A 24540-nucleotide genomic window follows, 5' to 3' on the forward strand; every position below is an offset into this window, starting at 1 on the left:
TTTGTGGCTTGTAAGTGGAAGCTGGTGGCTTGTAAGTGGAAGCTGGTGGCTTGTAAGAGGAAGCTGGTGGCTTGTAAGTGGAAGCTGGTGGCTTGTAAGTGGAAGTTAGTGGCTTGTAAGTGGAAGTTAGTGGCTTGTAAGTGGAAGTTGGTGACTTGTAAGTGGAAGTTGGTGGCCTGTAAGTGGAAGTTGGTGGCTTGTAAGTGGAAGTTGGTGGCTTGTAAGTAGAGGTTAGTTGCTTGTAAACGGAAGTCAGTTGCTTGTAAATGTAAGTTGGATGCTTATAAGTGGAAGTTGGTGGCTTATAAGTGCAAATTAGTTGCTTGGAAGTGGAAGTAGATCGCTTGTAAAAGGAATTCGGCTGCATATCCGTGAAATTGGATTCTGGTTAGTGGCGTTCGTTGCTTGTGGTAAACTTAGCTACTTGCAGTGAAGACTTAAGTCCCCTTCCCCCTTGTCCCGGCCTCACATCAGGTGGGTTGACCAGTAAGCGAAGTTTTGCCGGCACGAAAATGACTTCAGTTCCTCAGTGATGATGTCACACGACACAGGCGTTCGTGACCCTCCCACCCACCGGGAGGTCAAAGCTGGCTGGCCAGAGACCAGATGGCTCGTGGAGACGAGTGAGTTAATACTGACCCCGAGGATGTGAGGACTGTGAGGACACAAAAGATACGAGGACTGTGAGGACACAGAAGGTGTGAGGACTGTGAGGACACAGAAGGTGTGAGAACTGTGAGGACACAGGAGGTGTGAGGACTGTGAGGACACAGAAGGTGTGAGAACTGTGAGGACACAGAAGGTGTGAGGACTGTGAGGACACAGAAGGTGTGAGGACTGTGAGGACACAGAAGGTGTGAGAACTGTGAGGACACAGAAGGTGTGAGGACTGTGAGGACACAGAAGGTGTGAGAACTGTGAGGACACAGAAGGTGTGAGAACTGTGAGGACACAGGAGGTGTGAGGACTGTGAGGACACAGAAGGTGTGAGAACTGTGAGGACACAGGAGGTGTGAGGACTGTGAGGACACAGAAGGTGTGAGAACTGTGAGGACACAGAAGGTGTGAGGACTGTGAGGACACAGAAGGTGTGAGAACTGTGAGGACACAGAAGGTGTGAGGACTGTGAGGACACAGAAGGTGTGAGGACTGTGAGGACACAGAAGGTGTGAGGACTGTGAGGACACAGGAGGTGTGAGAAGTGTCAGGACACAGAAGATACGAGGACTGTGAGGACACAGAAGGTGTGAGGACTGTGAGGACACAAAAGATACGAGGACTGTGAGGACACAGAAGGTGTGAGGACTGTGAGGACACAGAAGGTGTGAGGACTGTGAGGACACAGGAGGTGTGAGGACTGTGAGGACACAGAAGGTGTGAGGACTGTGAGGACACAGAAGGTGTGAGGACTGTGAGGACACAAAAGATACGAGGACTGTGAGGACACAGAAGGTGTGAGGACTGTGAGGACACAGAAGGTGTGAGGACTGTGAGGACACAGAAGGTGTGAGGACATGAGGATGCCCTTGTTCACCGGGACCATCGTCTGTGGACACCTTCACCGTTGTTACGCTCGAGAGATTCACTCCTTGAATGTGCGGAAGAATGGTCCATCTTGTATCAGAGGCAGTTTCATTACACGGGCAGAACTCCTCCATTATTCTTGATATCAGCTGAACCTCACCAACGTCAACCCAACACACACACACACACACACACACACTCACACACACACACACACACACACACACACAGACAAAGGTTCCTATCTGGCCCTTGCCCATTGGAAAGGCTCTCTTCCTCAGGCAAAGAAGCGTTCAACCTCGTACTGAGTGACTCCATTCTTGCATTTCACACACACACACACACACACACACACACACACACACACACACACACACACACACACACACACACACACACACACACACAATAAATAAATGAATAAATGAATGCATAAATGAATGAATAAAAGTCTGTCAACTGAGGCTATTGAAGATATTTCCAGAGATGTGTTCGACGTGTGTCTTCACACTTCTCCGTGGTAAGGTTTCATCAGGACCATGAGCCTTGTTTGGATTAGGACCCCCTTTAGTATTGTACCACGAATATCTTTCTCGATAACTCAGTGCTTCCCACTATCTCCCTCCCACTCCATCTCACGGGCGCTGGGGCCGTAAGGTCTTCCAGTGGGAAAGCACATTTGAACCTGTCATTCACTTCCTCATGCATCCTTCCATCACCCTCAGCAGTTCTTCCCTTTCAATCCCTTTGCCTCATCGCCAGCTCTGTGAGGGTCTGTTTACTTCTGATGGATTGATGGAAATGCCTTGAATATTCTTCGCCTGACTTGACCACAAGTGTGTGTGTGTGTGTGTGTGTGTGTGTGTGTGTGTGTGTGTGTGTGTGTGTGTGAGTGTGTGTGTGTGTGTGTGTGTGTGTGTGTGTGTGTGTGGTCGCCCGCGTGTTTACAGCTGTGTCTGCATATCCGCTCACGTTTGTACACATGCGTAGTGAATTTGCTTGTTTGTGCTGGCACGCGATGTGGGCTCCAGCATGTGTGGTACTGTGGTGGGCGTGTGCTAGAGGGCGTGGTGCCGCTTCGGAGGTGTCGATAAAGGTGTCAAACGTCGTCATAACAAACACGCGCCCTCAGAGGCAAGGTGGTGGCCGGCCACCCACCTGTGTACAAGAGGAGAGGGGAAAACTTGTGGAGACTCCTCTTCTGTGATATATATATATATATATATATATATATATATATATATATATATATATATATATATATATAGAGAGAGAGAGAGAGAGAGAGAGAGAGAGAGAGAGAGAGAGAGAGAGAGGACACCAACTGATTTTCATGAGTGGTCGCCAGGTCAGAATCAATACCAAAAGCTTCACTTTTCAAATCTTTAAACTGTGTAGTGGAGTCTCCTGGTGTGCAGTTCTTTCTCCATCCGCCTTGTTCAGTCTCTTCCCACATGACTTCCCAGCACTTCCCGTAGGCCACCACTGTGCAAGGTCCTCTCGTATGCAGTTCACTTCACGATGTTAATCACACTCACACGGACGGCAATCAGGCCACCGCACACATACGTTACTGTTCCACTCAAAATGTTCGCGTCCCCCCAGGAGACATCTACCGTCACCCATCCCACCACAGGACAGACACGATTCCAACCCACACCCTCACGATAACCATGACTCTAGTTGATCACGTAACGTAGTACTCCAACGTTGCTAGTTATCAGTACGACACACGCATGACACACTGACGCGCCACACTACAAATGTGAACATATGGGACATCAGCAAACTAAACGCTCTCAGAACACCAGTATAATTTTTGAGTATCCTCTACAAATAAATCATCCTCTCCATCTTAAACTTTCACCCGTCTGATGATCGTCAGCTTGTCAAAAAGCAGGCATGGGCTGCTTGCTTGTGTGTTCCTGACGCTACCTCGCTGAGGTGGGAAAGAATGTACAAAGGGAGCTGTGGTTTCGGTGCATTATACATGACAGCTAGATTCTTGAGTGTGAACGAATGTGGCCTTTGTTGTCCTTTCCTGGCGCTACCTTGCGCGCATGCGGGGGGGGGGGGGGGGTGTAATTTCATGTGTGGTGGGGTGACGACGAGAATGAATAAAGGCAGCAAGTATGAATTATGTACCTGTGTATATATGTATATGTCTGTGTATGTATATAAATATATGTATACGTTGAAATGTACAGGTATGTATATGTGCGTGTGAACGTATGTGTATGTGGGCGGGTTGGGCCATTCTTTCGTCTGTTTCCTTGCGCTACCTCGCTAACGCGGCCTAAGCGACAAAGTATAATAGATAGAAATATATATATATATATATATATGGGGATAGGGGAGAAAGAATACTTCCCACGTATTCCCTGCGTGTCGTAGAAGGTGACTAAAAGGGAAGGGAGCGGGGGGGCTGGAAATCCTCCCCTCTCGTTTTTCTTCTTTTTTTTTTCCAAAAGAAGGAACAGAGAAGGGGGTCAGGTGAGGATATTCCCTTAAAGGCCCAGTCCTCTGTTCTTAACGCTACCTCGCTATCGCGGGAAATGGCGAATAGTATGAAAGAAAGAAAAGAATATATATATGTGTGTGTGTGTGTGTGTGTGTGTGTGTGTGTGTGTGTGGGACTGAAGGTAAGATGGACTTTTACAAGAAGCAACGGTCAAGAGTCATAATGGCGGACGTAATGCGTCATTTACAACAGTGTCGTGTGAGAGCGCACCGCAACCCACACGCACGCACCAAGCCTGTCTTCGCTCTCCCAGGTACGCTGCTGAGTGATCCTGTGTTCTGGTTGGTTGGTTGGACTTGAGGCTTCTCAACCAGCTGCCAGGGTCGTTACGACCGTCAACTGTCAAGGTACATCCATTGCCTGAAATATTACTGAGAGTCTTCAGTTGTTAATTAGGTCATTTCTTCAGACCATTTTTTACTCACTTATACGCGTGGTTTTCGTGGTTTAGAATGGAAAGTATGTTCTGTTAGTGGAAATAAAAATATATATATATATTATATATATATATAAATATATATATATAAATATATATATATATACTATATATATATATATAATATATATATATATAAATATATATATATAAATATATATATATATTATATATAATATATATTATATATATATATATACTATATATATATATATCTATATATATATATATTATATATATATATATATATTGTGAGACAATCACATGTTTTACCAAGAGCGTCCTAGCTTCGTCTCTTCGATGTTTTTCAACTGACTGTTATATTTCTCTCTTGTGTCTCCCCTGATGATGTGATTATTACACGAAAGTGCACTTGGGAACTTTTCTTGTTTCATTTTCCCCGTGGACTCATAGGAATATATATATAATATTATATATATATATTATTATATATATATATTATATATATATATAAATATATATATATAAATATATATATATATATCTATATATATATATATATGTGTGTGTGTGTGGGTCCTGCTGGTGTGTGTGTGTGTTCCAATAGGCTATGTCTCCGGGTGATTGGATCTGATCCCTTAAGTTCCACACTCGGATTATATCAGCATTGGATGGGGCGCCTGGCTCACGGCCGGCAGTACCAGGCTTCTCTCTCTCTCTCTCTCTCTTCTCTCTCTCTCTCTAGTGACCCTCCTCCTGCTAGGCAGAACCTTTCACTTGATAGACAGGGCCCCCGTCTCCTGCCAGACAGGTCTCGCGCTGTGCTGGATACAGCCCCCGACCCTTCCTCCACACTGGCCCCCTTCCATGCTAGACAGGGCCCCCTCCCTCCCTTGCTACATAGGCCACGCCTCGTGTTACATAGGCCACGCCTCGTGTTACATAGGCCACGCCTCGTGTTACATAGGCCACGCCTCGTGTTACATAGGCCACGCCTCGTGTTACATAGGCCACGCCTCGTGTTACATAGGCCACGCCTCGTGTTACATAGGCCACGCCTCGTGTTACATAGGCCACGCCTCGTGTTACATAGGCCACGCCTCGTGTTACATAGGCCACGCCTCGTGTTACATAGGCCACGCCTCGTGTTACATAGGCCACGCCTCGTGTTACATAGGCCACGCCTCGTGTTACATAGGCCACGCCTCGTGTTACATAGGCCACGCCTCGTGTTACATAGGCCACGCCTCGTGTTACATAGGCCACGCCTCGTGTTACATAGGCCACGCCTCGTGTTACATAGGCCACGCCTCGTGTTACATAGGCCACGCCTCGTGTTACATAGGCCACGCCTCGTGTTACATAGGCCACGCCTCGTGTTACATAGGCCACGCCTCGTGTTACATAGGCCACGCCTCGTGTTACATAGGCCACGCCTCGTGTTACATAGGCCACGCCTCGTGTTACATAGGCCACGCCTCGTGTTACATAGGCCACGCCTCGTGTTACATAGGCCACGCCTCGTGTTACATAGGCCACGCCTCGTGTTACATAGGCCACGCCTCGTGTTACATAGGCCACGCCTCGTGTTACATAGGCCACGCCTCGTGTTACATAGGCCACGCCTCGTGTTACATAGGCCACGCCTCGTGTTACATAGGCCACGCCTCGTGTTACATAGGCCACGCCTCGTGTTACATAGGCCACGCCTCGTGTTACATAGGCCACGCCTCGTGTTACATAGGCCACGCCTCGTGTTACATAGGCCACGCCTCGTGTTACATAGGCCACGCCTCGTGTTACATAGGCCACGCCTCGTGTTACATAGGCCACGCCTCGTGTTACATAGGCCACGCCTCGTGTTACATAGGCCACGCCTCGTGTTACATAGGCCACGCCTCGTGTTACATAGGCCACGCCTCGTGTTACATAGGCCACGCCTCGTGTTACATAGGCCACGCCTCGTGTTACATAGGCCACGCCTCGTGTTACATAGGCCACGCCTCGTGTTACATAGGCCACGCCTCGTGTTACATAGGCCACGCCTCGTGTTACATAGGCCACGCCTCGTGTTACATAGGCCACGCCTCGTGTTACATAGGCCACGCCTCGTGTTACATAGGCCACGCCTCGTGTTACATAGGCCACGCCTCGTGTTACATAGGCCACGCCTCGTGTTACATAGGCCACGCCTCGTGTTACATAGACCACGCCGGTGCTATAGAGGCCACGCCCCGTGCTACAGAGGCCACGCCCCGTGCTACAGAGGCCACGCCCCGTGCTACAGAGGCCACGCCCCGTGCTACAGAGGCCACGCCCCGTGCTACAGAGGCCACGCCCCGTGCTACAGAGGCCACGCCCCGTGCTACAGAGGCCACGCCCCGTGCTACAGAGGCCACGCCCCGTGCTACAGAGGCCACGCCCCGTGCTACAGAGGCCACGCCCCGTGCTACAGAGGCCACGCCCCGTGCTACAGAGGCCACGCCCCGTGCTACAGAGGCCACGCCCCGTGCTACAGAGGCCACGCCCCGTGCTACAGAGGCCACGCCCCGTGCTACAGAGGCCACGCCCCGTGCTACAGAGGCCACGCCCCGTGCTACAGAGGCCACGCCCCGTGCTACAGAGGCCACGCCCCGTGCTACAGAGGCCACGCCCCGTGCTACAGAGGCCACGCCCCGTGCTACAGAGGCCACGCCCCGTGCTACAGAGGCCACGCCCCGTGCTACAGAGGCCACGCCCCGTGCTACAGAGGCCACGCCCCGTGCTACAGAGGCCACGCCCCGTGCTACAGAGGCCACGCCCCGTGCTACAGAGGCCACGCCCCGTGCTACAGAGGCCACGCCCCGTGCTACAGAGGCCACGCCCCGTGCTACAGAGGCCACGCCCCGTGCTACAGAGGCCACGCCCCGTGCTACAGAGGCCACGCCCCGTGCTACAGAGGCCACGCCCCGTGCTACAGAGGCCACGCCCCGTGCTACAGAGGCCACGCCCCGTGCTACAGAGGCCACGCCCCGTGCTACAGAGGCCACGCCCCGTGCTACAGAGGCCACGCCCCGTGCTACAGAGGCCACGCCCCGTGCTACAGAGGCCACGCCCCGTGCTACAGAGGCCACGCCCCGTGCTACAGAGGCCACGCCCCGTGCTACAGAGGCCACGCCCCGTGCTACAGAGGCCACGCCCCGTGCTACAGAGGCCACGCCCCGTGCTACAGAGGCCACGCCCCGTGCTACAGAGGCCACGCCCCGTGCTACAGAGGCCACGCCCCGTGCTACAGAGGCCACGCCCCGTGCTACAGAGGCCACGCCCCGTGCTACAGAGGCCACGCCCCGTGCTACAGAGGCCACGCCCCGTGCTACAGAGGCCACGCCCCGTGCTACAGAGGCCACGCCCCGTGCTACAGAGGCCACGCCCCGTGCTACAGAGGCCACGCCCCGTGCTACAGAGGCCACGCCCCGTGCTACAGAGGCCACGCCCCGTGCTACAGAGGCCACGCCCCGTGCTACAGAGGCCACGCCCCGTGCTACAGAGGCCACGCCCCGTGCTACAGAGGCCACGCCCCGTGCTACAGAGGCCACGCCCCGTGCTACAGAGGCCACGCCCCGTGCTACAGAGGCCACGCCCCGTGCTACAGAGGCCACGCCCCGTGCTACAGAGGCCACGCCCCGTGCTACAGAGGCCACGCCCCGTGCTACAGAGGCCACGCCCCGTGCTACAGAGGCCACGCCCCGTGCTACAGAGGCCACGCCCCGTGCTACAGAGGCCACGCCCCGTGCTACAGAGGCCACGCCCCGTGCTACAGAGGCCACGCCCCGTGCTACAGAGGCCACGCCCCGTGCTACAGAGGCCACGCCCCGTGCTACAGAGGCCACGCCCCGTGCTACAGAGGCCACGCCCCGTGCTACAGAGGCCACGCCCCGTGCTACAGAGGCCACGCCCCGTGCTACAGAGGCCACGCCCCGTGCTACAGAGGCCACGCCCCGTGCTACAGAGGCCACGCCCCGTGCTACAGAGGCCACGCCCCGTGCTACAGAGGCCACGCCCCGTGCTACAGAGGCCACGCCCCGTGCTACAGAGGCCACGCCCCGTGCTACAGAGGCCACGCCCCGTGCTACAGAGGCCACGCCCCGTGCTACAGAGGCCACGCCCCGTGCTACAGAGGCCACGCCCCGTGCTACAGAGGCCACGCCCCGTGCTACAGAGGCCACGCCCCGTGCTACAGAGGCCACGCCCCGTGCTACAGAGGCCACGCCCCGTGCTACAGAGGCCACGCCCCGTGCTACAGAGGCCACGCCCCGTGCTACAGAGGCCACGCCCCGTGCTACAGAGGCCACGCCCCGTGCTACAGAGGCCACGCCCCGTGCTACAGAGGCCACGCCCCGTGCTACAGAGGCCACGCCCCGTGCTACAGAGGCCACGCCCCGTGCTACAGAGGCCACGCCCCGTGCTACAGAGGCCACGCCCCGTGCTACAGAGGCCACGCCCCGTGCTACAGAGGCCACGCCCCGTGCTACAGAGGCCACGCCCCGTGCTACAGAGGCCACGCCCCGTGCTACAGAGGCCACGCCCCGTGCTACAGAGGCCACGCCCCGTGCTACAGAGGCCACGCCCCGTGCTACAGAGGCCACGCCCCGTGCTACAGAGGCCACGCCCCGTGCTACAGAGGCCACGCCCCGTGCTACAGAGGCCACGCCCCGTGCTACAGAGGCCACGCCCCGTGCTACAGAGGCCACGCCCCGTGCTACAGAGGCCACGCCCCGTGCTACAGAGGCCACGCCCCGTGCTACAGAGGCCACGCCCCGTGCTACAGAGGCCACGCCCCGTGCTACAGAGGCCACGCCCCGTGCTACAGAGGCCACGCCCCGTGCTACAGAGGCCACGCCCCGTGCTACAGAGGCCACGCCCCGTGCTACAGAGGCCACGCCCCGTGCTACAGAGGCCACGCCCCGTGCTACAGAGGCCACGCCCCGTGCTACAGAGGCCACGCCCCGTGCTACAGAGGCCACGCCCCGTGCTACAGAGGCCACGCCCCGTGCTACAGAGGCCACGCCCCGTGCTACAGAGGCCACGCCCCGTGCTACAGAGGCCACGCCCCGTGCTACAGAGGCCACGCCCCGTGCTACAGAGGCCACGCCCCGTGCTACAGAGGCCACGCCCCGTGCTACAGAGGCCACGCCCCGTGCTACAGAGGCCACGCCCCGTGCTACAGAGGCCACGCCCCGTGCTACAGAGGCCACGCCCCGTGCTACAGAGGCCACGCCCCGTGCTACAGAGGCCACGCCCCGTGCTACAGAGGCCACGCCCCGTGCTACAGAGGCCACGCCCCGTGCTACAGAGGCCACGCCCCGTGCTACAGAGGCCACGCCCCGTGCTACAGAGGCCACGCCCCGTGCTACAGAGGCCACGCCCCGTGCTACAGAGGCCACGCCCCGTGCTACAGAGGCCACGCCCCGTGCTACAGAGGCCACGCCCCGTGCTACAGAGGCCACGCCCCGTGCTACAGAGGCCACGCCCCGTGCTACAGAGGCCACGCCCCGTGCTACAGAGGCCACGCCCCGTGCTACAGAGGCCACGCCCCGTGCTACAGAGGCCACGCCCCGTGCTACAGAGGCCACGCCCCGTGCTACAGAGGCCACGCCCCGTGCTACAGAGGCCACGCCCCGTGCTACAGAGGCCACGCCCCGTGCTACAGAGGCCACGCCCCGTGCTACAGAGGCCACGCCCCGTGCTACAGAGGCCACGCCCCGTGCTACAGAGGCCACGCCCCGTGCTACAGAGGCCACGCCCCGTGCTACAGAGGCCACGCCCCGTGCTACAGAGGCCACGCCCCGTGCTACAGAGGCCACGCCCCGTGCTACAGAGGCCACGCCCCGTGCTACAGAGGCCACGCCCCGTGCTACAGAGGCCACGCCCCGTGCTACAGAGGCCACGCCCCGTGCTACAGAGGCCACGCCCCGTGCTACAGAGGCCACGCCCCGTGCTACAGAGGCCACGCCCCGTGCTACAGAGGCCACGCCCCGTGCTACAGAGGCCACGCCCCGTGCTACAGAGGCCACGCCCCGTGCTACAGAGGCCACGCCCCGTGCTACAGAGGCCACGCCCCGTGCTACAGAGGCCACGCCCCGTGCTACAGAGGCCACGCCCCGTGCTACAGAGGCCACGCCCCGTGCTACAGAGGCCACGCCCCGTGCTACAGAGGCCACGCCCCGTGCTACAGAGGCCACGCCCCGTGCTACAGAGGCCACGCCCCGTGCTACAGAGGCCACGCCCCGTGCTACAGAGGCCACGCCCCGTGCTACAGAGGCCACGCCCCGTGCTACAGAGGCCACGCCCCGTGCTACAGAGGCCACGCCCCGTGCTACAGAGGCCACGCCCCGTGCTACAGAGGCCACGCCCCGTGCTACAGAGGCCACGCCCCGTGCTACAGAGGCCACGCCCCGTGCTACAGAGGCCACGCCCCGTGCTACAGAGGCCACGCCCCGTGCTACAGAGGCCACGCCCCGTGCTACAGAGGCCACGCCCCGTGCTACAGAGGCCACGCCCCGTGCTACAGAGGCCACGCCCCGTGCTACAGAGGCCACGCCCCGTGCTACAGAGGCCACGCCCCGTGCTACAGAGGCCACGCCCCGTGCTACAGAGGCCACGCCCCGTGCTACAGAGGCCACGCCCCGTGCTACAGAGGCCACGCCCCGTGCTACAGAGGCCACGCCCCGTGCTACAGAGGCCACGCCCCGTGCTACAGAGGCCACGCCCCGTGCTACAGAGGCCACGCCCCGTGCTACAGAGGCCACGCCCCGTGCTACAGAGGCCACGCCCCGTGCTACAGAGGCCACGCCCCGTGCTACAGAGGCCACGCCCCGTGCTACAGAGGCCACGCCCCGTGCTACAGAGGCCACGCCCCGTGCTACAGAGGCCACGCCCCGTGCTACAGAGGCCACGCCCCGTGCTACAGAGGCCACGCCCCGTGCTACAGAGGCCACGCCCCGTGCTACAGAGGCCACGCCCCGTGCTACAGAGGCCACGCCCCGTGCTACAGAGGCCACGCCCCGTGCTACAGAGGCCACGCCCCGTGCTACAGAGGCCACGCCCCGTGCTACAGAGGCCACGCCCCGTGCTACAGAGGCCACGCCCCGTGCTACAGAGGCCACGCCCCGTGCTACAGAGGCCACGCCCCGTGCTACAGAGGCCACGCCCCGTGCTACAGAGGCCACGCCCCGTGCTACAGAGGCCACGCCCCGTGCTACAGAGGCCACGCCCCGTGCTACAGAGGCCACGCCCCGTGCTACAGAGGCCACGCCCCGTGCTACAGAGGCCACGCCCCGTGCTACAGAGGCCACGCCCCGTGCTACAGAGGCCACGCCCCGTGCTACAGAGGCCACGCCCCGTGCTACAGAGGCCACGCCCCGTGCTACAGAGGCCACGCCCCGTGCTACAGAGGCCACGCCCCGTGCTACAGAGGCCACGCCCCGTGCTACAGAGGCCACGCCCCGTGCTACAGAGGCCACGCCCCGTGCTACAGAGGCCACGCCCCGTGCTACAGAGGCCACGCCCCGTGCTACAGAGGCCACGCCCCGTGCTACAGAGGCCACGCCCCGTGCTACAGAGGCCACGCCCCGTGCTACAGAGGCCACGCCCCGTGCTACAGAGGCCACGCCCCGTGCTACAGAGGCCACGCCCCGTGCTACAGAGGCCACGCCCCGTGCTACAGAGGCCACGCCCCGTGCTACAGAGGCCACGCCCCGTGCTACAGAGGCCACGCCCCGTGCTACAGAGGCCACGCCCCGTGCTACAGAGGCCACGCCCCGTGCTACAGAGGCCACGCCCCGTGCTACAGAGGCCACGCCCCGTGCTACAGAGGCCACGCCCCGTGCTACAGAGGCCACGCCCCGTGCTACAGAGGCCACGCCCCGTGCTACAGAGGCCACGCCCCGTGCTACAGAGGCCACGCCCCGTGCTACAGAGGCCACGCCCCGTGCTACAGAGGCCACGCCCCGTGCTACAGAGGCCACGCCCCGTGCTACAGAGGCCACGCCCCGTGCTACAGAGGCCACGCCCCGTGCTACAGAGGCCACGCCCCGTGCTACAGAGGCCACGCCCCGTGCTACAGAGGCCACGCCCCGTGCTACAGAGGCCACGCCCCGTGCTACAGAGGCCACGCCCCGTGCTACAGAGGCCACGCCCCGTGCTACAGAGGCCACGCCCCGTGCTACAGAGGCCACGCCCCGTGCTACAGAGGCCACGCCCCGTGCTACAGAGGCCACGCCCCGTGCTACAGAGGCCACGCCCCGTGCTACAGAGGCCACGCCCCGTGCTACAGAGGCCACGCCCCGTGCTACAGAGGCCACGCCCCGTGCTACAGAGGCCACGCCCCGTGCTACAGAGGCCACGCCCCGTGCTACAGAGGCCACGCCCCGTGCTACAGAGGCCACGCCCCGTGCTACAGAGGCCACGCCCCGTGCTACAGAGGCCACGCCCCGTGCTACAGAGGCCACGCCCCGTGCTACAGAGGCCACGCCCCGTGCTACAGAGGCCACGCCCCGTGCTACAGAGGCCACGCCCCGTGCTACAGAGGCCACGCCCCGTGCTACAGAGGCCACGCCCCGTGCTACAGAGGCCACGCCCCGTGCTACAGAGGCCACGCCCCGTGCTACAGAGGCCACGCCCCGTGCTACAGAGGCCACGCCCCGTGCTACAGAGGCCACGCCCCGTGCTACAGAGGCCACGCCCCGTGCTACAGAGGCCACGCCCCGTGCTACAGAGGCCACGCCCCGTGCTACAGAGGCCACGCCCCGTGCTACAGAGGCCACGCCCCGTGCTACAGAGGCCACGCCCCGTGCTACAGAGGCCACGCCCCGTGCTACAGAGGCCACGCCCCGTGCTACAGAGGCCACGCCCCGTGCTACAGAGGCCACGCCCCGTGCTACAGAGGCCACGCCCCGTGCTACAGAGGCCACGCCCCGTGCTACAGAGGCCACGCCCCGTGCTACAGAGGCCACGCCCCGTGCTACAGAGGCCACGCCCCGTGCTACAGAGGCCACGCCCCGTGCTACAGAGGCCACGCCCCGTGCTACAGAGGCCACGCCCCGTGCTACAGAGGCCACGCCCCGTGCTACAGAGGCCACGCCCCTTGCTACATAGGCCACGCCTCGTGTTACATAGGCCACGCCGGTGCTATAGAGGCCACGCCCCGTGCTACAGAGGCCACGCTCCGTGCTACAGAGGCCACGCTCCGTGCTACAGAGGCCACGCCCCGTGCTACAGAGGCCACGCCCCGTGCTAAACAAGCCTTCTCACTAAACGTAAACAACATGTAGATCCACGATTGGGAATGCAAATGAAGGTTTTGTGAACAATGTGTTCTGTGGCATGTACGGCCAGCCCTCATACTGCTAGCCCTCATACTGCTAGCCCTCATACTGCTAGCCCTCATACTGCTAGCCCTCATACTGCTAGCCATTCATACTGCTAGCCCTCATACTGCTAGCCCTCATACTGCTAGCCCTCATACTGCTAGCCCTCATACTGCTAACCCTCATACGGCCAGCCCTCATAACATAGCAACACACGCACATCTTGGTACCTTACGTGTGTGTGTTTGTCAGTCTGTTTGTATGATTGTACGTGTTGTGTGTACGACTCTTGTATATATTTACGAAGATATGATGAGTACACACAGGTATAACCCAGGTCATGATGACCAGGACCCGTTACACACAGGTATAACCCAGGTCATGATGACCAGGACCCGTTACACACAGGTATAACCCAGGTCATGATGACCAGGACCCGTTACACACAGGTATAACCCAGGTCATGATGACCAGGACCCCGTTACACACAGGTCTTTCAACATCCCCCCTCCCCCCCCCCCTCACGATTGCATCTATTGATATTCTTGTGTGTGTGTGTGTGTGTGTGTGTGTGTGTGTGTGTGTGTGTGTGTGTGTGTGTGTGTGTATGTATGTGTGTGTGTGTGTCGTTGTTGAGGTAAATCTGTAGGGTGTGTGGAGCCGCTGTATTCCACCCTGACCTTCTCTCATTTTCCCCTGGTCCTACCTTAGGGTGTGGGGGGTGGGGGGTGGGGGGGGGGTGATAGACGTAACCCCCCCTCACCCTCCCCCCCTTCCCTCCCCTTCCCTCCCCCCCAAGTCAACCTTGACCTTTCGAGGTGGGAGCGGAGAAGCTCTCCCGGCGAACCGTGATCCTCCCGGGCCCAAGTCTTGACCCTACCTGACCAGATTGGACCAAACCCCCCCCTCACCCCCCTCACCCCACACCCCCCCTCCTCCTCCTGTTTAACCTGACATGTTAACATTACCTGCTGGTGTCTCCTGGACCCACGGTCATCAAATGTTAACTCTCCCGTGTCTCTGTTGTCAGCAGTGCCTGACACTTTGTTGTCAGCAGTGTCTGTTCCTCTGTAGTCAGCAGTATCTGTCCCTCTGTAGTCAGCAGTGTCTGACCCTCTGTAGTCAGCAGTGTCTGACCCTTTGTAGTCAGCAGTGTCTGTTCCTCTGTAGTCAGCAGTGTCTGACCCTCTGTAGTCAGCAGTGTCTGACCCTCTGTAGTCAGCAGTGTCTGACCCTTTGTAGTCAGCAGTGTCTGACCCTTTGTAGTCAGCAGTGTCTGTTCCTCTGTAGTCAACAGTGTCTGTTCCTCTGTAGTCAGCAGTGTCTGTTCCTCTCTGAACCTTCGACTTCAGACAGACATCCACCCATCCTTGTCTGTCTGTCTGTCTGTCTGTCTGTCTGTGGTGGTTCTTCTTCCACAACTCCGTATTGACCGGGTGATCCACAGTGATCAATAGTACTACATATTCCCCAAACACATCCCTTGCATCATTTCACATCATGGCCATCTGGTCGTTCTAATCTTGCATCCTACCAGTAAACCAGTCGTCGTCAGACTGGTTCTCATACATACAAGTAGTGATCAAGTCACCCTTTCCTCTTCTGTCTTCCATGGGGGATAGATTCATATCATGTACCCTCTCTCTGTGCAGCACACACACCCTTGAGCCTGAGCCAAGTACCCATCGGTCGACCAGACGTGAGGGGGAGGATGAATAGACCTGGGTCGCGTGTTGGTCGATTGCCAGGCCCAGGATTCGAACCCATGCGGGTCCGACCCCGGGTTCGCCCCGTTTTAACTCACGGTCAGAACGTTGACCACTACACCACGGAAGCCCGTGTGTGTGTGTGTGTGTGTGTGTGTGTGTTCCAATAGGCTATGTCTCCGGGTGATTGGATCTGATCCCTTAAGTTCCACACTCGGATTATATCAGCATTGGATGGGGCGCCTGGCTCACGGCCGGCAGTACCAGGCTTCTCTCTCTCTCTCTCTCTCTCTCTCTCTCTCTCTCTCTCTCTCTCTCTCTCTCTCTCTCTCTCTCTGGGGGCCTCAGTCTGACGTGGTGGACGAGTCCTCCCACCCCCTCCTCCTCCTCGTGTGATTGGCCATTAGAACAGCAAAATCAGCGGCAGCAGCAGCGGCAGCAGCAGCAGGTGGGGACCCAGCAGGAGGAGGAGGGGACCCAGCAGGAGGAGGAGGGGACCCAGCAGGAGGAGGAGGGGACCCAGCAGGAGGCGGAGGGGACCCAGCAGCCACCCGTCATAAAGCTGTTGAACATTTGAATAAAAAATGTTAAACTAACGAAAGTGTTGAGCAGGCCGCTTGTGTCCCCCACCTTTGACGGGTTTGTTTGGCTTCCTCTTCAGCCCAGGAGAGGTAACCTAGACCTCTGTTACTGGTGACCAGGTGGCCAGTAGTGTGGTGTGGGTCCTGCTGGTGTGTGTGTGTGTGGGGCCTGCTGGTGTGTGTGTGTGTGTGGGGCCTGCTGGTGTGTGTGTGTGTGTGTGTGGGTCCTACTGGTGTGTGTGTGTCCTGCTGGTGTGTGTGTGGTCCTGCTGGTGTGTGTGTGTGTGGGTCTTGCTGGTGTGTGTGTAGGTCCTGCTGGTGTGGTGTGGGTCCTGCTGGTGTGTGTGTGTGGCTCCTGCTGGTGTGTGTGTGTGTGTGTGGGTCTTGCTGGTGTGTGTGTGTGGCTTCTGCTGGTGTGTGTGTGTGTGTGTGTGGGTCCTGCTGGTGTGTGTGTGTGGCTCCTGCTGGTGTGTGTGTGTGTGTGTGTGGGTCTTGCTGGTGTGTGTGTGGGTCCTGCTGGTGTGTGTGTGTCTGGGTCCTGCTGGTGTGTGTGTGTGGCTCCTGCTGGTGTGTGTGTGTGTGTGGGTCTTGCTGGTGTGTGTGTGGGTCCTGCTGGTGTGTGTGTGTGTGGGTCTTGCTGACGTGTGTGTGGGTCTTGCTGGTGTGTGTGTGGGTCCTGCTAGTGTGTGTGTGTGTGGGTCTTGCTGGTGTGTGTGTGGGTCTTGCTGGTGTGTGTGTGGGTCCTGCTGGTGTGTGTGTAGGTCCTGCTGGTGTGTGTGTGGGTCCTGCTGGTGTGTGTGTGGGTCCTGCTGGTGTGTGTGTGGGTCCTGCTGGTGTGTGTGTGGGTCCTGCTGGTGTGTGTGTGGGTCTTGCTGGTGTGTGTGTGGGTCTTGCTGGTGTGTGTGTGGGTCCTGCTGGTGTGTGTGTGGGTCCTGCTGGTGTGTGTGTGTGGGTCCTGCTGGTGTGTGTGTGGGTCCTGCTGGCGTGTGTGTTAGTCCTGCTGGTGTGTGTGTGGGTCCTGCTGGTGTGTGTGTGGGTCCTGCTGGTGTGTGTGTGGGTCTGCTGGTGTGTGTGTGGGTCCTGCTGGTGTGTGTGTGGGTCCTGCTGGTGTGTGTGTGTGGGTCCTGCTGGTGTGTGTGTGGGTCCTGCTGGTGTGTGTGTGGGTCTTGCTGGTGTGTGTGTGGGTCTTGCTGGTGTGTGTGTGGGTCCTGCTGGTGTGTGTGTGGGTCCTGCTGGTGTGTGTGTGTGGGTCCTGCTGGTGTGTGTGTGGGTCCTGCTGGCGTGTGTGTTAGTCCTGCTGGTGTGTGTGTGGGTCCTGCTGGTGTGTGTGTGGGTCCTGCTGGTGTGTGTGTGGGTCTTGCTGGTGTGTGTGTGGGTCTTGCTGGTGTGTGTGTGGGTCCTGCTGGTGTGTGTGTGTGGGTCCTGCTGGTGTGATGTGGGTCTTGCTGGTATCGTACTGGTCTTAAACATGTTTGTATCGTATTGGTCTTAAACATGTGTTGTATGACCTTAGGGTCAACCTGGGTATAGTACTGGTCTTAATCATGTGTTGTATGACTCTGAGGTCAACCTGGGTATAGTACTGGTCTTAATCATATGCTGTATGACTCTGGAGCTTCTAATCCTGGATTCGATCGCCGGCGCGGGCGGACAGAGCACAGCTTACTCAGCTGGTCGTCCTTTTGTGGTGGGCTGGGGAAAAAGCACCACAGCTGGGGCAGTGCCAACCAGCCGAGGTGCCTGGAAAAGGGCTCCAGTTCCACAGGCCTGGGTTCCAGGTCTCTGGTTCACGGCCTCTGGGGGAGACGCTGCAGGGCTCTGACCCAGGGTACCAGGTCTCTGACCCAGGGTACTAGGTCTCTGACCCAGGGTACCAGGTCTCTGACCCAGGGTACTAGGTCTCTGACCCAGGGTACCAGGTCTCTGACCCAGGGTACTAGGTCTCTGACCCAGGGTACCAGGTCTCTGGATTTGGTCTCTGGGTCTCCGAACCAGATAAGCGATCGGGTTATTCAGAATTTTTGAGAAATCAGGACACATTTAATTATAATAATGATTATTATTATCATGAATTATTAAGTATTGATATCAGTATATTAGTCATCATCATCAGCACCATCATCATTATTATCATTATTATTATTATTATTATTATTATTATTATTATTATTATTATCATTATCATTATTATTATTATTATTATTATTATTATTATTATTATTATTATTAGTATCATTATTATTATAATTATTATTATCATTATTGTTATTATTATCATTATTATTATTATTATTATTATTATTATTATTATTATTATTATTATTATTATTATAATTGTTATTATTATTATTTTCATTATTATTATAATTATTATTATTATTATTATTATTATTATTATTATTATTATTATTATTATTATTATTATTATTATTATTATTATTATTATTATTATTATTATTATTATTATTATCATTATTATTATTATTATTATTATTATTATTATTATTATTATTATTATCATTATTATTATTATTATTATTATTATTATTATTATTATTATTATTATCATTATTATTATTATTATTATTATTATTATCATTATTATTATTATCATTATTATTATTATTATTATTATTATTATCATTATTATTATTATTATTATTATTATTATTATTATTATTATTATCATTATTATTATTATTATTATTATTATTATTATTATTATCATTATTATTATTATTATTATTATCATTATCATTATGTAACCCTGGTCCTATTCTATGGGACACCAGCTGCTCCATACGGTAGCTGGGTTAGTTAGGTTCCTCTCGGGGCAGGAAGGTCCTGGACGACGCGTATATACAGTGCAGATCGACTGTATGATATCGAGGACATGTTGTTACCTGAATTGACCCACGACCTTAACTCGAATATAATCACGTCGTTCCTTAATGCTGTCAGGGAAGCTAGTATTATTCTAAGCAGATGCTCTCGTGGTTCTTCCAGTAATTTCCCTAAAAAAAAGGAAAATATCCTCATGAATGAGGACGTAGGTCTACTCGTGTGAGAACAGAATGTGTAATGATGTGTTGTATGCCACACTGGATGTGTAGTGTGTCTTCCCTCAGGTGCTGATGTGTGTGTGTGTGTGTGTGTGTGTCTGTGTGTGTCTGTGTTTGTGTGTGTGTGTGTGTGTGCGTGCGTGTGTGTCTGGACCTTGCAAATGTTGCCAAAGACAACGTAGCAGACTCCTACTACAATTTTAAGTGTAATGATTAAAAGAATTTTTTCTTTGAAAAACTATAGAAATTACTCCTTCGTCTGCTTGAAGGAATTTGAAGAAAAAAGAAAGTAGTGACGATTGTTGCAGTAGGTGAACTAAAGCATATCAGAAAAAAACCCCGCCCCGTAGAACCTAACCTGAAATTCAGGAGGAAGAAGGAGAACCATGGGTTGTCTGGTGCTGGTGGCGACCTCGACGGCCCAGAACGTTGACGCCTGCTGCAGCAGCAGCTCTTGAGAGAGGCCCGGCGTTGGAACCGAACTGATGAGGGCGGAGGAGCCGGCGCCACGGGTGGTGCAGACCTCGCCATGGGTCTAGTGTGCTCGGGCAAGTGTGGCCAGGATACTGTGGGGCCGGAGCCCAACACCCACACCCCCGCGCGACACGGGCGTAAGGCCACCCCAGCCGCCCAGGAGACGCACAAGAGGCACGTCCCGGTGGAGAACTCGGACAGGAGCTTGAGGAGTGAGTGTGAGAACAGGTCAGCCTCCTGTCGGCGTCCCTCCGACAGACAGAGACTTGGGGGGAGTGAGGAGGAGGAGGAGGAGGAGGAGGAGAGAAGCGACATGCCCACCCGCACGCTCCTGGTGGAGGAGTCCCGCCGCCCTGCGCCAGGGCACGACGACGCAGGCGCCCCGCGTCGCGACCCTACGGCAGGTAGGTACCCCTCTCTGCCTCCCGTTTTCTTTCTAGATAAGATTTTTAGGTTTAAGGAGATACAATTGATTTTTGGGTAAGGGTTTGTTGATACCATTTCACGTGACTTGATTCGCTGGACGAGGCCAGCATAAAAGTCCAGCGCGTTTACTTTCCATTCCTATGTTTTATCATCATTAAACAGGTGTGACACATCTTACATTTTCTATGGATGTTTATCATCACTAAACAGGTGTGACACCTCCTACATTTTCTATGGATGTTTATCATCACTAAACAGGTGTGACACCTCCTACATTTTCTATGGATGTTTATCATCACTAAACAGGTGTGACACCTCCTACATTTTCTATGGATGTTTATCATCACTAAACAGGTGTGACACCTCCTACATTTTCTATGGATGTTTATCATCACTAAACAGGTGTGACACCTCCTACATTTTCTATGGATGTTTATCATCACTAAACAGGTGTGACGTCTCCTACATTTTCTATGGCTACTCAGGCAGGGGAGACGTGGCTGACACTTGGTCACGGTTCCGAAGATGAGTTGTGGATATAAATCTGCTTGTTCCATGGTTTGTAAAGCTGGAATGTCTCAGTCTCTCCTGGTCTCCCATCCCTGTGTCTCCTGGTCTCACATCGCTGTCTCTCCTGGTCTCCCATCCCTGTCTCTCTTGGTCTCCCATCGCTGTCTCTTTTGGTCTCCATCCCTGTCTCTCCTGATCCCACATCCCTGTCTCTCCTGATCTCCATCTCTGTCTCTCCTGATCTCCACCGCTTCTTTCCTGGTCTCCATCCCTGTCTCTCCTTCTCTCTATCCCTGTCTCTCCTGGTCTCACATCCCTGTCTCTCCTGGTCTCCATCAGTGTCTCTCATGATCTCCCATCGCTGTCTCTCCTGGTCTCCATCAGTGTCTCTCATGATCTCCCATCCCTGTCTCTCCTGATCTCCATCCCTGTCTCTCCTGGTCTCCCATCCCTGTCTCTCCTGATCTCCCATCCCTGTCTCTCCTCGTCTCCATCTCTGCCTCTCCTGATCTCCATCCCTGTCTCTCCTGATTTCCATCAGTGTCTCTCATGATCTCCTATCCCTGTCTCTCCTGATCTCCATCCCTGTCTCTCCTGGTCTCCCATCTCTGTCTCTCCTGATCTACATCCCTGTCTCTCCTGATCTCCATCTCTCTTTCTCCTAATCTCCCATCCCTGTCTCTCCTGGTCTCCCATCCCTGTCTCTCCTGGTCTCCCATCCCTGTCTCTCCTTGTCTCTATCCCTGTCTCTCCTGATCTCCCATCCCTGTCTCTCATGATCTCCTATCCCTGTCTATCCTGGTCTCCATCCCTGTCTCTCCTTGTCTCTATCCCTGTCTCTCCTGATCTCCATCCCTGTCTCTCCTGATCTCACATCCCTGTCTCTCCTGATCTCCATCCCTGTCTATCCTGGTCTCCATCCCTGTCTCTCCTGATCTCACATCCCTGTCTCTCCTGATCTTCATCAGTGTCTCTCCTGGTCTCCCATCCCTGTCTCTCCTGATCTTCATCAGTGTCTCTCCTGATCTCCCATCCCTGTCTCTCCTGATCTTCATCAGTGTCTCTCCTGGTCTTCCATCCCTGTCTCTCCTGGTCTTCATCAGTGTCTCTCCTGATCTTCATCAGTGTCTCTCCTGGTCTTCCATCCCTGTCTCTCCTGGTCTTCATCAGTGTCTCTCCTGGTCTTCCATCCCTGTCTCTCCTGGTCTTCATCAGTGTCTCTCCTGGTCTTCATCAGTGTCTCTCCTGGTCTTCCATCCCTGTCTCTCCTGGTCTTCATCAGTGTCTCTCCTGATCTCCATCAGTGTCTCTCCTGGTCTCTTGTAGGACTCGACTGTCTCTTCACCTCGTCCCTCACGATGCCTTACAACAATACATTTTTCCCATCATTAAATTTGTCGTCTACAACTCCCTGGGTCTTGGCAGGTTAACATTCAGGGGTGAGGTGGTTGTGGTGAAGTTCATCACAAAAGTGTCTTTTATAAGTAATACTTTATAAGATATTCTGGTTATAAGTAATACTTTATAAGATATTCTGGTTATAAGTAATACTTTATAAGATATTGTGGCTATAAGCTGTTCGTTGATGAGAGGGAAAGTCAACGTGAGGGCCAAACCTTATTATTCAAATTACAGCTGAAACTTTGCCAAACAAGAAGTTACAGAACTTCAGTCTGAAAAGTCTGTATAATTTTCCTTTTTTGTTCTTTGAAGATCTGAAAATTATTTCTATGTTCATGTTCTCTGGTGAAGCAACTCGGGTATTTTTATTTTTGTTCCAGTTATCTTTTTTTTTTGTAGAACAGACGTTACTATCTGGTTGTTCTACGAGTGTGTGTTATGCAGAACACAGGTCAGTCAGCACTTGGAAACATTTTGGACACCAAAGCTGACTTCACAAGATGTTGTCCATATCTCGGATGGTGGTATGGCTAGCTCATTTGACGCCTTTGATGATCCTGTTAGTTATATGGCCCAACCAACCAATTAACCAGACCAACCAACCAGAGGGCAAGGCTACGGGTTTGGGGGGAGAGAGACAGACACCCAAATTACAAGTCAATACGAGAGAAGGACGACTCATTGGTTAACACTAAGATACAGCAAGACTGGTTTACACAGTGAATAGAAGAACTCAGGAAGACATGAATGAGGGAATTAAGATGATTAAGTTAGAAGGAAAGGAAAAAGGTTTTTTGCTGGAGTGAGGTAGTGAAAATTGTTGAAATTACGAGGCGAGTCAGGTGGTGGAAATTTAAACAAATGTGGCCAAAAAAGATGATGACAAAGGTAAGATGATACAGATGATGAGTTAGGAGAGACCTCAGATTAATAGAGGGGAAACTGTATCATCCTGGATTAATGAGTTAATGAGTTATGGATAAGTGAAGACTCGGACATGGAAGAAGATCCCTTGCTCAGGGTATGATGAAGACTGAAGGATAACCTCGAGAAATGGTTTAATATATCAGGTGATGGAGGATTGAACCTCTCTCTCTCTCTCTCTCTCTCTCTCTCTCTCTCTCTCTCTCTCTCTCTCTCTCTCTCTCTCTCTCTCTCTCTCTCTCTCTCTCAGAAGAGGCGAGATGTCATATGTACTCGGGTTAAGGGGGTTACTTACACAGGAGTGCCTGAGACAAGATTTTCTATGAGACGGGACTGTAAAAAACGGCGGCGGTGCTCCTCCTCCCTCCCACATGGGACAGTGGTGCTCCTCCCTCCCACATGGGACAGTGGTGCTCCTCCCTCCCCACATGGGACAGTGGTGCTCCTCCCTCCCCACATGGGACAGTGGTGCTCCTCCCTCCCACATGGGACAGTGCTCCCCCCTCCACATGGGACAGTGGTGCTCCACGATAACACACTCCAAGATAACACACTCCAAGATAACACACTCCAAGATAACACACTCCAAGATAACACACTCCAAGATAACACACTCCAAGATAACACACTCCAAGATAACACACTCCAAGATAACACACTCCAAGATAACACACTCCAAGATAACACACTCCAAGATAACACACTCCAAGATAACACACTCCAAGATAACACACTCCAAGATAACACACTCCAAGATAACACACTCCAAGATAACACACTCCAAGATAACACACTCCAAGATAACACACTCCAAGATAACACACTCCAAGATAACACACTCCAAGATAACACACTCCAAGATAACACACTCCAAGATAACACACTCCAAGATAACACACTCCAAGATAACACACTCCAAGATAACACACTCCAAGATAACACACTCCAAGATAACACACTCCAAGATAACACACTCCAAGATAACACACTCCAAGATAACACACTCCAAGATAACACACTCCAAGATAACACACTCCAAGATAACACACTCCAAGATAACACACTCCAAGATAACACACTCCAAGATAACACACTCCAAGATAACACACTCCAAGATAACACACTCCAAGATAACACACTCCAAGATAACACACTCCAAGATAACACACTCCAAGATAACACACTCCAAGATAACACACTCCAAGATAACACACTCCAAGATAACACACTCCAAGATAACACACTCCAAGATAACACACTCCAAGATAACACACTCCAAGATAACACACTCCAAGATAACACACTCCAAGATAACACACTCCAAGATAACACACTCCAAGATAACACACTCCAAGATAACACACTCCAAGATAACACACTCCAAGATAACACACTCCAAGATAACACACTCCAAGATAACACACTCCAAGATAACACACTCCAAGATAACACACTCCAAGATAACACACTCCAAGATAACACACTCCAAGATAACACACTCCAAGATAACACACTCCAAGATAACACACTCCAAGATAACACACTCCAAGATAACACACTCCAAGATAACACACTCCAAGATAACACACTCCAAGATAACACACTCCAAGATAACACACTCCAAGATAACACACTCCAAGATAACACACTCCAAGATAACACACTCC

The 24540-nt window shown here is 54.4% G+C and overlaps 1 protein-coding gene across 6 annotated transcripts in view; it reads left to right on the forward strand.

Annotated features, from left to right (window-relative positions):
- The window catches only part of LOC139760814 (probable 3',5'-cyclic phosphodiesterase pde-5), a 459357-nt gene that overhangs the window by 79366 nt on the left and 355451 nt on the right, over positions 1 to 24540 (forward strand). For 5 of the 6 annotated variants that reach the window (XR_011715413.1, XM_071684469.1, XM_071684460.1 and 2 more), the window contains exon 2: positions 19383 to 20016. The exons of the other annotated variant lie outside the window; for it this stretch is intronic. Coding sequence is in view for 4 of the 5 variants with exons in the window: in XM_071684469.1 (XP_071540570.1) it covers positions 19668 to 20016 (349 nt within the window). In the remaining variant the exon portion in view is untranslated. The remainder of the gene's footprint in view (positions 1 to 19382; positions 20017 to 24540) is intronic. 6 annotated transcript variants of the gene reach the window in all.

The sequence above is a fragment of the Panulirus ornatus genome, chromosome 3, assembly GCF_036320965.1.
Source record: "Panulirus ornatus isolate Po-2019 chromosome 3, ASM3632096v1, whole genome shotgun sequence".
Classification (NCBI taxonomy): domain Eukaryota; kingdom Metazoa; phylum Arthropoda; class Malacostraca; order Decapoda; family Palinuridae; genus Panulirus; species Panulirus ornatus.